Source organism: Phymastichus coffea, unplaced genomic scaffold, assembly GCF_024137745.1.
Source record: "Phymastichus coffea isolate CEN01 unplaced genomic scaffold, Cenicafe_Pcof_1.1 PCOF00002, whole genome shotgun sequence".
Taxonomy (NCBI): domain Eukaryota; kingdom Metazoa; phylum Arthropoda; class Insecta; order Hymenoptera; family Eulophidae; genus Phymastichus; species Phymastichus coffea.
Window position 1 is genome coordinate 11037424 of NW_026706813.1, and position 13925 is coordinate 11051348.

The following is a 13925-nucleotide window of genomic DNA, read 5'->3' on the forward strand; positions in this document are numbered from 1 at the left end:
TATTTCATAGTTTAATTTATTTGCTGTTGCGGTGTTCATTTGTTCGGTGATTGTGGGGTATATTATTTTTGTATCATTTTGTTGTAAATTATAATTATTTTCAGGTACTGTATAATTTTTGTCTTTTTCTTTTTCACATTCTTTTTTATTTTCTTTATTAATGTTTTGTAGAGTTTTGCTTAGAAAAATTTTTTGTTCTTCTGTTATTCTTGTTGCTGTCCTTTCTTTTTTTTCGTTAATAGCAATTGAATTGTTTGTATTTAAAGGGACTGATATGAGTTGTATTTTCCGATTATTTATTTCCAAGTAACCTTCGTCTAGTCTTAATTTGTGTTCTTTCAGAATAGGTATTCCTAGTATTCCATCGTAAGGAATTGAAAATTCTTTTGGAGCAACGTGGAAATCGACTAATAATCCATTGATGATTATTTTTACTAGTCCTAATGTTTCTATTGTTTTGTCAGTAATTCCTGATAGTGCAATTTTCTCGGAATCTAGTATGGCGTTTGCTGGTATTTGGTTACTTTTTATAATGTTTATTTGAGCTCCACTATCAACCAGTAAGTTGAAATTAATGCTTGAAAATGGATTTGGTATTTGTATATATTGTAATAAATTATCTAATTTTAAAAGATACATTGATACTTTAGTTTTGAATGTATTTTTGAATTCTACGTTTTCTTTACATTCGAAACATAATTTTTCTTCTGTTGTTATTTTCACGTTATTTTGATTTGCTGAGTTAATTATGTCAAGTTCGTTTGTGTCAGCAGTTTCAACGTTTAGTGTTGTCATTATATTGCTTTTTGCTTCTGTAGTAAGTGACTCACTATGTTGTTCTTCCGTGCACTTGATTTCGGAAGAATCTATTCGTTTCCCTGATTATTTTGTCTAAAGCATTGTGAGTCTGTATGGTCCGTTCGTTTGCAAATTGAGCAGAATTTTTCTTGACTGCTCTCTAGTGATTTTATAATTGGACATGCTTCGATTTTATGACCTGTTTCTTTGCAATAAGAACATACAATGCTTTTTTTTGCATTTTTCTCAAGTGCTTTTATTTTTAAGCAATTTTCGATTGTGTGATTTCGCATGTGACAATAGTCGCATTTTGTATCGTTGTTTCTTCCAAAATTATTATATCGTGTAGGTCTACTGTTGTAATCGTTGTTTCCATTTCTACGTGTATTGTTATTAAAATTTGAGTTTGTATTATCTCTGTTATCATTGCTTCTATTGTTTTTAGTGTAGGTGTTCAAAATTTTTACCAATTTGCAGTCGTTTGTTTCATGACTTTCTTCGTTGCAAATTGCACACGCTGCGATTCTGTAATTTCTCATTTCGTCTGAGTTTGGACAAAATTTTACCGAGTGGCCGATTTTATTACAACGTTTACATGTTACATTTGGACAATTCAATACTGTGTGTCCTGTACTGTCACAAGCCGCACAAGGATCTGGTGTTTTAAGAAGTTTTAAACAGGTGTATGGGCTGTGTCCACTTTCTTTACATTTCCAACATACTTCGTATTCTGTAATGAATGGGCATTGTATGACAGAATGTCCCATCACTTGACAGTATTGGCAATGGTTTCCTTTTATTTTGTTAAATTTGCAACCGTCTATTGAGTGTCCTTTAGCATTGCAAAATTTGCATATGAGTTCGATTTTTGATTTTGCCACTTTACAATTGTTTGATAGGTGGTCGTTAGATTTGCAATATACGCATGACCCGTTGTGACAAAATAAAGCTTCATGATTGTAGCTTTCACAAATTTGACAATTGTAAATATTATTAACATTTGCCGAAACGGTAGTTGAATCAGGTGTGTTTTGGGTAATGTCGGTAATTCCACCCATTAATATTTTATGTTTTTTGAATTTTGTTTCGATTTGTATGGCTTCTTGTACAGCAGTGCTTAAATTGTTATAATCTTTTAATTCTATTCGAATATTTTGTTGTAAGCCATTTTTAAAATTTATTAATGCGTCTTCATTTATTGTTTTTTCAAATGCCTTAAAGGTTTCATCAGTATCTACTTGTAGTTTTTTTAATTCTTTGATCTGTACAACTAGATCTTTCAACCGATTTGCATATGTAAGAACTGATTCGTTTGGTTTTTGAATAATATCCGTAAGTTTCCCGTATAAACTATGAATATTATCTAAAGAAGGAAATAATTGTTTTATAGCTTTAATATAATCGTCTATTTTATTGATTTTTATATTGGCTAATGCTTTATAAATTTCTCCACTTAGCTTGCATTTTAAAATTGGTATTAAATTTGATTCATCTATTTCAGAAACTATTGACTTTGCAGTTTTTAATTTGTCGATATATTCGCTGAGTGTTATGTTTTTGCCGTCGAACTGTGGGACTAAATCCGCGACATACTTGAGTGGTAATCTCAGCGGTTGCGACATTTCGCTGACGTTTGCTTTCGTATTAATATTTTCGATTTGTTCAGTTTTCTGTAATTGGATGTTTGAATTATAAGGCACTAATTGTCCGAAATTTTCGTTTTTGTTTATTAAGTTTTTTGACTCACTACAAATACAATGTTCGTTTAAAATACCACCGATGTCCGTGTATTCGTTATTATTAAATGAAGAGTCGTAATTTTGATCGAAAGTGAAGTCTAAATTGGACGGTGAATTCGGATATTCAAAATTTAATGTTAATTTTTATTGTGAGTTTTCTTCTGGAATATCGGTGTCTAATATATCAATTAATTTTTCTTGTGTTATTTGTTTATTTAACTTCTCTAGATTTTCTGAAATTTTTATTTTATTGTTCTCGCTATTTGTTCTAGGAGGAGAACGCGCGAGTTTATTTGATTTTTTAAAAGGATTTGTAATAGATGTGCTTGGTTTAATTATACCGCTTTTTAATTCTGGTTTAGTTTTTACTTGCAGTCGCGTAAGTCTTTTCGCGTTGTCAGAACTAGAAGAATCTTTATTGTTCATTAAAATTTAATTTTTTTTTTAAGTTTTACTTGATGCAAAGTAAACACCCTTTTTGTACCGGAACCAATTTGTTATGTCGCGACTCCGTAGCCGTGACATGTATTTGTTTAATATGAGTAAAATTTATTTTATCACGGTATGATTATGATATAATATGTATAATGGCAGGACTTACCTGGGTTATATATATATTGTTGAAGATGTTGATAAATTATTATCTTACTCCTTGTTCCTTTATATTATTTTCTTCTTAAATTGGTTTCTTTATTATTGAGAATATTTCGTATGGAAATTATAGAAATGAACTTGATACACTTTATTTAATAATATTTAATAACACTTTATTTAATAATTGGATTTCACTCAATGAGTGGCAGAGTCAACTGGTACAGTAGAATTGTCGCGAGTCGCGAATCAACTGACTGAAAAATTGAGACGCTGTTTTATATATTGGCTTACGTGACTTACATTTAGTTGTCGAGTAATCAAGTTGATGTTTCAATTTCTCAATTGAGTTTTCTGCTGAATTTGATTTATTAATTTTTGCGTTTCGTAAAATAAAAAAAAGTAGGTGAAATACATTTTGTGCTTATTTTGCTACTTTCAATTCGCATGATTGCCGTTGACCTCAAAATGATTTAATTTTACGTCTCAGGACGTAACACTCACGAGACAGAGTTCGAACGATAACTGACCACATGGCTATATATATACCTGTTTTTATAGTTTAAAACGTTATTCGTGTGTTGGAGTCGGTCGAGGGATGATCATATGCAAAGAAAGGACGAAGATTCGTCAATGATATCATTAATAAACTTCCATTTGAACTCCATATTCCAGGCTATCAATATTGCGGACCAGGAACTAAGTTACAGACACGTTTAGCTCGCGGCGATCCAGGAATCAATCCTCTCAACGCAGCTTGCAAGCAACACGATATAGCGTACTCGAAAAATCGAGAAAATATCCAGGCTAGAAATATCGCAGACAAAATTTTAGCTGAAAAACCGATCAAAAGAGTCTTCGCTAAGGATTCTAGTTTTGATGAGAAAGCAGCTACTTACGCTATATCTAACGCCATGAAATTAAAATCAAAGTTTGGTATGGGTCTCGCGAAGAGAAGAAAGAAAACCAAGACGAAAGGACGCAAGAAAACGAAAAAGTTAGTTAATAACGCCATGAAAATAAAATCAAAGTTTGGTATGTGTCTCGCGAAGAAAACCAATTTGAAAAGCGTGATCAAAGCGGCCACATTCAAATGGTCCAAGGGTAAATGTGTGCGCAAAGTCATCGGTTCTGCTTTGAAAAAAGCTCGTACAACCGTTAAAAAAGCTGGTGGAAAAGCAAACATCGATGTTCCACGAATTCTGCCAATATCAACTAAGATGGGTGGAGCTTTGCCCTTCCTCATACCACTTTTTGCAAGCTTGAGTGCAACTGGCGCTCTAGCTAGTGGCGCCGCGGGAATCGCAAAAGCCGTGAACGATGCAAAGTCTGCAAAACAGCAATTGGAAGAGAACAAAAGACACAAGAAAACGATGGAGACCATTACTCTGGGAAAAGGCCTGTATCTCAAATATTATAAAAAAGGTTATGGATTTTATCTCAAACTTTATCTGGGATCAGGTTTGAAAAAAAAAAAAATTTGAAATAAATTTACCGGATAGAGCCCTCACAAATGCCGACTTGATGAAGTATGCAAAAGTTTTGAGTATACCAAATTTTCGCGGAGTCTTCATGAGAAATGACTTACCGAGTTCTGGACCATATTATCACGAATCAGCTATAGTCAATCTTGATGGCGTCGAAGGAACAGGAACGCACTGGGTGGCTTATCGCAAAATCGGAAAAAACGTCATATATTTCGATAGCTTTGAAGATCTTAGACCACCTATTGATTTAATGATGTATCTTGGCGATATCGAGATCAAATATAATACGAAAAGATATCAAGATTTCAATTCTCACGTATGCGGTCATCTTTGCTTAGTTTTTGTGCGAGGGTATAAAAGTAAAGGCAACGTGAAAATATCGGTAGTCATGTTCACATAGTCATGGAGGATTCGTTAACTCTGACGCTCACGGGTAATTCTTCACTGTTGGAAGCGCACTATTTCCCACCAATCGAACTATCACAGCATAAATATTACAAGTTGGGCTTAGTCGAGTTTCTAACGTTCAACTCGATACCTAATATCGACGTACATAATAATAAATTTTACGTCGCAAATCAAATTATCGACATACCTGTCGGGACCTACGAAATCCACGACATTGATAAATTTCGCAAAGCTGTGCAGCTTCTCCGTACTGATAATAATAATAATATAATATTTAGTTGGAAACCAAACAACAACACCTTGCATTGTACAATCAAGTGTTCCGAACCTATCGATTTTCGTCCGCAGAATTCTATCGGACGATTGTTGGGTTTTTCACAACGTACAATAGAGGCAAACGTTTCTCACAACTCTGATCTTCCCGTCAGTATTCTCAGAGTGAACGCTGTGAGAGTCGAGTGTAATATAACCACTGGAGCTTACTTGAACGGAAACACTGTTCACGATATTCACGAATTTTTTCCAGCAGTACCACTTGGATATAAAATTATTGAAATTCCCTCTCGCGTGATTTATCTTCCAGTTACGAAAAAGTCTATAGATTATTTACAATTACGCATCGTCGATCAAGACGGAAATTTAATTAATTTTCGCGGTGAAGTCATAACCATCAGATTACACCTCAAAAGCGTATAATGGGAATTGTTTACGATTCAAGGAGTGGTAGGGACTATATAAGCATTGAAAAATGCAAACCCATCATCAGTCGTCGACTGAAATTGAAAACGTCATCACGACGAACTCCATTCATCAATCGTCATCGGAAAGCGAAAGCTTTAACACGTCAAAGCATAAGGTTCCTAAAAAGTCTTGGGTTAAGAGTAGTTCCAGGTGGAAAATAAATTGCCTAATTTTTTCTTTTTGCTGCTGCTTTCAACGAAACAATGGAGAACATTCTAGAAATACAGTTACCTGTCGTCTTCGATGAATCTTTGGCTCATTACGAGATCCACGCTCATCAACCTTACACCAATTCATCGTTCAAAAATAGTGACGAGATTGGTATATCAATTCAACATCAAGACTTGTGCCTTTTACCATCTCGCAGCTCGTTACACATTTGTGGACGATTACGCAACAACAATAACACTTTGTTAACGAATACTGATTTTGTTAATAATGCCATTTGTTACATATTTGAAGAAATTAGGTATGAGCTGAATGCTATAGAAATAGATAAATGTAAGAACGTTGGTCTCACAACCGTTATGAAGAACTGGTTATCTCTCACTCCAAGTCAAACCTTGATTGCCGAAAATGCCGGATGGATAAATACCTTAGAACAAGAGGACCGTAAAATAACTAATGCGAAAGGCGACTTTGACATTTTGATTCCTCTGAGCTTCATACTTGGATTCGCTGAGGACTATCGCAAAGTGCTAGTGAATATGAAACATGAATTAATTCTCGTAAGATCGAGTACTGATTTAAATGCAGTTTATCAAACGAAGAAGACCGTGGCCAACGTTGAAGCTTACGAAGAATTCAAGATTAATGTAAGACGTCTCGAATGGCTTATGCCCTATGTGACTGCATCGAATGCAAAGAAAATACGTCTACTCGACTTTCTAAAAAGCGAACGAAGTATTTTAATGAGTTTTCGTAGTTGGGAACTGTACGAATATCCAGCGCTGCCTGCAAACACAAATTACGTCTGGACAGTTAAAACGACAAATCAGTCGGAGAAACCACGCTACGTCATCTTAGCCTTCCAAATCAATAGAAAAAATGAACCAAACTCTAACGCTAATATATTTGATCATTGTAACATCAGAAATGTAAAACTGTACCTCAACTCTCAGTGCTATCCATACGGTAATCTCAACATTGATTTCAGTAAAAACCAGTACGCAATGTTGTACGATATGTATGCCCATTTTCAAAACGTATACTACGGTAAGGATGCCGAACCGATGCTCAAAAAACTCGAATATAAAAATTACATGCCACTCGTAGTGATTGACTGTTCGAAACAAAACGAATCATTAAAGACTGCTCCAGTAGATGTGCGCTTGGAGTTCGAAACCAGAGAAAATATTCCCGAAGGAACTACAGCGTATTGTCTTATTCTACACGATCGCATCGTTCAGTATAATCCGTTAAATGGAGATGTTAAGAAACTTATTTAGGAGAGGGGGGAAGGGTATTAAAGAATTGACTCTTTCCTTAAGCAGCTCAGTAGTAGCTATCTATCGCAATGGAGTACGTAGTGGATATGCAAGGCTTCATGATGCCTGGCAAAACTTATGCCGTGAAAGAATTAGCGATACCCCCACTTAACTACAACGAAGAACCGCTCGTACGCTTGTTCAAACCTCCCTTTCCATGGCGAAGGCTAACGGAGAAATATAAGCGAGAAAATCTCTGGTTAGAACTCTACTATCATGGATTAACATGGAACTCTGGCGATTATAAATACGAAGAGCATAAATTCATCATCACAAATACACTCAAAGATGCCACAAAAATTTTTGTTTCCGGTGATTTGAAAAAAGAGTGGTTAGAACGATATGGCCTCAAAGTTTTCGATTTGATTGATTGGGGCTATTCGCCTTTCGAAAAATTGAAATTAGTTACCGTGTGCCCTAATCATAACGGCAAATACGTAACGACATGTGCACATCAAAACGTTAAAATCATGAAAAAGTTTTATATCGATGGCTGTTGTATGGATTGGGAAGAGAGCGATGAAGTCGTTGAAGGATTTCTATAGTGATTTTGTTTTTTAAGTAAATACTTTGTAGAATAATATGTATTTTTTTAAGAACATGTAGAATAAGATATATTTTTTATCAATAAAAAAATTTTTGTTTCAATTGATACAAAAAAAATATTCTTTTATTTTTTATTAAACCATCCAAAAAAAGCGAAATTCTTCGCTGACTTTGATGATGACAGCAGCAGCAGCAGCAGTTCATCTTTTTATAATAAATTTTGTATTTTTTTTATCAACAAAAAAAATTTATACAACATAGAATTTAGACAAAAAAATGTTTATTTATTAGTTGAGGTGGTGTACAATGATAACATGTATAAATATGATTGTTTCTTCTTTTTGTTATTGAACTGCTGATAGCTTTTTTGTTCAGGAAAATTTTTAGTATTGCTCGAAAATTTGGAAATACTTTGTTTCCATGTCGATGATTCTTTGTTCTTCTTTTCGTCCGGGTCTTCCTGTGGAAGACGAGAGTACTTTACTTTAGAGTAGCGATCCATTTTATGTGAATGCTGGTTGATGAAAGATTCGATAATTCTTACACTGTGCTATTTATAGTAGCTTACAACCACGAAGTCTACAAATAAAAGAAAGTAAGCAGGTACTTGCACGTTTTTTCTATTAAACCATCTTCGGTAGATAAGACACGCATGCACGCACACACACGCGTGCCCGCGCGCACACATCGAACATAAAAAAATTATTATTCGTTATATACTAATTATAATTAGTATATTTATTAAAATTTATTATCATTTGTATGTATTAGCGCTTGGGCCCTCCCCAGCAGCAGTAGCAGCCGCCGGCGCCGCTGCCGCCGCCGCCCCCCACATATTAATCGTGTGTAGCTAGTATACACAATACGGTATTGCCCGTGGTAACAGTGGCTGTAGCTCTAGCGGTAGAGCATCGGCCTGCGGATCAGGAGGACGCGCGTTCGATCCCCCGATCCGTCCGTTTTTTTTCAGATAAATCTAAAAATTTTTAACACACGCGCACACACGCGCCCATACACACACGCACACACACACACACACACACAATAAAAAAATCAAAACGCGTAACACAGAACGCGCGCGCAGTGCATAGGAATCAAATCAGTGGGAGAGGGGGAAGTGCTGCAGAGAACGCACGCCACATCAGATCAAGCCACATTAGATTAACTCAGTAGGGGAGGGGGAGTGCGTAGAACGCACCGGTATAACTCAGTAGGAGGAGGGGGAGGTGACGCGCGCATAGGAATCAAATCAGTAGGCTGGGAGAGAGGGAAGAACGCACGCGACATCAGATCAACTCAGTAGGGGAGGGGGGAGTGCGTAGAACGCACCGGTATAACTCGGTAAGAGGGGGGGGAGTCGACAGCGCACGGGCCGATCGGGGGGGGGGGGTGAACATGCACACGCTTCAACTCAGTGAGCTGATACCCCTCTGAGTTGAGGCCCCTCTGGTTTACCTACTCCACCAGGTTTTCTGATAGGCGGTATAAATGTAGTTAGTTTTTAAGTCGTTTAGTAGCTTTAGTAACTTTTAGTAGCTTAGTCCATAATGATTAATCTATTGGTTCTGTAGAACTCAGTGATCTGAGATAATTCTACGTTCGTGTGATTTTTTCTTCATATAACATTTTTTTAGATCTTGTGACGAGAGCAGGCCGTGTGCCGGTCTCTCGTCCGCGTTTCTCCCTCCCCCACTCGGCTAGGCGTGGTGGCCAACGTTGGGCGCATTTAAGTATGCGTCTAACACTTGGCCTTTTGTTTCAGCGCCAAGGACGAGCCAGCGCAGTTGAGCGCAAGAAAAGTTGAAGAGCGCGGAGAGAGAGAGTGAGAGAGAGAGAGAGAGAGAGAGTATTAGGCCCATGCAGGGATTGGCAGGCGCGCAACGCGTGACCGATAAGCGACGCGTCGCGTGCCGCCTAACTAATAGGTCAAGGTAGGGAGAGGAGCGAGCGCCGCTGAGCGGCTGCAAGATGCGCGCAAGAATTAGTGCGTGAGAGAGTCACAGCCGAGTCTGACTAGAGTAAGGGAGTCGAAGCCTAGTCCTACTAGAGTGCGGAGGTCCGAGCCTAGCAGAGAGAGCAGTTTGGGATAGCCGGGAGGAAGGAAGATCAACCCTACCGGCAACGGCTTTGCCAGCAACTGCAGCAAGCCCACCTGCCAAGAGAGTCAACGTCGCCTACGGATACCTGGTCAGCGACAGCGGTTAGCGACGATCTGACCAGCGACGACACCCGGTACTTCCTGCGGCAGCGCGTCGCTCAGGATTCTCGACGTTGCGAGGAACAGGAGATAAAAGGTCAAGCCTTCCTTTTCTTCTTTCTCTCTACACTCTCTCTCTCTGTTGATGCGACGACCGGTGCGCGTGGAAAGAGATAGCCTGGCACTCACGTGCCGGCTATCTGAAGGTTCGCGCTAGGTTTAATTCACAGTGACGTAAGTTGCGACCGGTGAATTGTCCAGGCGCCCACGTGCCGGGCAATTTACCCGGTATTAGTTCGCGTAGTTTTAAGTAAGTTTGTAATAGGTTAAGTACGCGATTAGGTATTAGTGAAATGCGAAATGTTCATTTGTGATTATCTTAAGTAGTTTATTGTTCTATTTGCAGTTTGTTGGTCGGTAATTTAGATTATGTTATGCGCGCGTATGTTCAGTGTGAATGATTATTAATAATAATAGGTTGTAAGTGAGATTTGATTCTTGTCTGTGTATAATTTATTTATCAACCTCCCCTCGTTCTTCTCCCTCAATTGTCATGAGCGAAAGTGCCTCACTTACCCCGCAAAAGAATTGGTAACAAAGGAATGAGTTTTGTTACAATCTTTGAATGCTTTAATTACTTTAGTTTTGTCTTGACTCGATCAAGTTATCTGATACCTTTTTCTTACTAATCTCTTTTCTTTGATTTTTTACATTAGTTTAGAGGACGTGATTTGCTGTGTTTTATTTCTATTTATTAACGTAGAGCATTTTTAATAGATTCAGTTAAACTTACGTTAAGTGAGTTAATGTTGCTTTCTACATTACTAGCTATTTTAAGACGAAAGTTGCACGTTATCCATTCCTCTCTGAAAAGACTATAATTTTTCCAGTCGACTTGTATGTTATTGTTTACTTTATTAAATACTTGGTGGTGTAGAATAATTAGTACCGGTGAATAATCTGATGATAAATCTAAGTATGATGACACTTTAAAATAATTCTTGTTTATACCTTTTACTATAGCAAAGTCAATCAAATCCAGAAGCTTGTTTGTATCTGTATGCCAGTATGTTGGTTCTCCAGTGAATATCGGAATGTAGTTATTGTTTTGTAATATTTCATAGAGTACTCTGCCTCTGTATGTCGGAGTTGATGATCTTGATCCCCACCACGGATGTTTCGCATTATAATCGCCTCCTACTATAAAGCGATTTATCCTTGATGATTACACTGGTTGCTTGTAAATATATTTCACTAGTGTAAATTGAGATGTAGTGGTTTATTTTTATTTTTATTATAATCGCTAGTAAGCAGGTGATTGGTTTTATTTATAGTGTAGTTTGATATATTAAGATAAATTTTACTTGTAAAGTGTATTTCTGATACCAACATGATATCTATATTTTTATAGATTAAAAATTCTTATAATTTTATGTCCTCTGCATATAACCGTTTGCGTTCCAGATAGCGAGTTTTAGACTGCTCACTATGCCATTTTGTTTACTGGAACAGTTAAAATTTTAACATAGTATTCATTCTTTGCATCAGCTGCTCCATCATATGTTTCAGTTTATTATTTGTGTTTACTTCGTTAGTATGTCTACTTAGCTGTGCTAGAAAAAACTGTATGTTTTGATATTTCTATCTCACTGTGATCGTTTTGTTTTGATATTACCCGTGCATAAGTTATATTTGGTCTAACTCTATTGTTGTTAGCATTTAAATTTGAATTTGAATTTTGATGAACTTGAATACTGTTTTGATTTAACGTTTTTCCTCTTAGTCTAGGAAATAGTTTTTGCAGTAATTGCTTAGGAACTGGGCATCTTTTATAGTTTGCGATGTGATTTCCTTCGCAATTTGTACATGTTACGTCTTCTATTTTTTGTTTAATTGGGCATTCTTTAGTTTGGTGTTGTTCAGCGCATTTTATGACCATAGCACTTTATTAACGATAGTTTTCTGTATAACCGATATTCTTGGCAGTTTTAACATTGAGGAATTTCTCTTTTAACGATTCAGAGGCTCGAATCAGTGGCTCGAATTTTATTACCGTGTTGAATAGTCGATTTACTTGATAAATTTACTGCCTTTTATAATAATGTTCAATTTCTGTGAAAGGCGGTAATGGTAGTTTTGTGATGCAATGCCTTACATGAGAAAATGAATACAGAACTACACTCTATTATTCATAAATACTAACATAACATGTATCATTAATAATTGAAATTTTACGGAATGTTATTTACTGAAAAAAATAATAACACCGATGTATATTGTAATATTGTTATTAGAAGGCACTAGTTTATACTTCAAACAAATTTATAATAATGGAATTACTTACAAATTTATAATAATGGAATATAATCATAACAGATAAATGTTTACTTTGGTGAAAATATTGTAATATTTATTTACATGGTTGATAAATTATTATTGTTGTTGTTGTTATTGTTATTGTTATTGTTATTATTATTATTATTATTATTATTATTATTATTATTATTATTATTATTATTATTATTATTATTATTATTATTATTATTATTATTATTATTATTATTATTATTATTATTATTATTGAATAAAAATTATACTGGTAAAATTATTATTATTCTTATTCTTATTTTCACTCCAAGAACTACGCTCGTTTTGAACGCTACGCTAGAAAGTATTTAATGTCTCGTTTTTTGGAAAATCATTTTCTCCGTTTTTTATGATTTTATGTATAAAGGTTTATAGAGTGGTTAAATATTTTAATAATTTGTATAAATGTAACAGTAAAATTATAAAAATTTTCTAAGAAAAACTATGGTTATTCACATCCAAAATTACATAGTTCGCTATTAGCATTTATGTTCCGTTATAACGAAAGGCAGAAATGCAAAAAGAGAGAGCAAAAGAGAAAGAGAGAGAAAGAGAGAGAGATAATTGAAAAGGGAACATTTAACATACAATTTTAGTTCAACTAGAGTTACTGAAGTAGCTTATCATATGATATTATAAATTCTAAAGATTCTGTATTAAATGGATTATGTTACATTAAAAAAGACATGGTCAAAAATACCTTGAGCATGTCATTAAGATTAAATTTTGTTCTGATCAAGTTAAATATTAGATAACAATTAGTATATTGAATAAATAAATAAATAAATAAATAAAGTAAAAGAAAACTTAGGAGATCAAGATAGAGAAAAAAGAGCATAATAGAGGTAGAGAGAGAAAGTTTTAAAATAAAATACCAGTGAGGTATATAAAGACAGAGATAATGTTAAAAAATAATAAAGTTGAAATAAATTATGAAAATTTATAAATAGGAGAGTTTTTTTATCCTAAAATACCTCCATAACAAAACTGAAATAAGTCGAGAATCTCAGCACAACTACTAAACTTACTAACCAACAGTGCCACTTGTACAGTGATTTATAGTTGCTCCTACTATTCTTTAGTTCATAGTATACGTTCAAGTTGCGCTCGAGCGAACTAATTTAAATAGTAACTTTTTCTGTGGATAATATGAAATTTACATAACAACGTACAATTAATTTTCGGTATTTATAATCTTCTCTTATTATATTTTTAAAGTACTGATTAATTAAATAATTTTACGAACATAAATCATTTGTCAACGAAATTTTAACATCTAAATTTTAGATATCTTTATAATAATAATGAACATTGTAATTAATATTCTAATAAACTAATAAAAATATATAACATAAAAGAAAATAGCAAAGATGAAATTAAATAATGATTAAAATTTTCTTCAATGATGATGATAATGAGAAATTACAATATTTATGACTATTTCTTCATACTTTGAAAATCCTGTAAATTTTTAATAAATATTTACATAAAACAAACTTATATTTTCATAAAAATTAACAAGAATTAACTAAGTTATATTTTAATAAGATGTGTAATGTTAAAA

The 13925-nt window shown here is 34.7% G+C and overlaps 1 protein-coding gene across 4 annotated transcripts in view; it reads right to left on the reverse strand.

Moving 5' to 3' along the window:
- Nucleotides 1-13925, reverse strand: part of LOC131663832 (uncharacterized) — an 816929-nt gene that overhangs the window by 664257 nt on the left and 138747 nt on the right. Inside the window, exon 1 of one of the 4 annotated variants that reach the window (XM_058934544.1) lies at nt 13336-13365. The exons of the other annotated variants lie outside the window; for them this stretch is intronic. Coding sequence (XP_058790527.1) covers nt 13336-13341 — 6 coding nt within the window. The 5' untranslated portion in view covers nt 13342-13365. Of the gene's footprint in view, nt 1-13335; nt 13366-13925 lie in introns of those variants that run through there. 4 annotated transcript variants of the gene reach the window in all.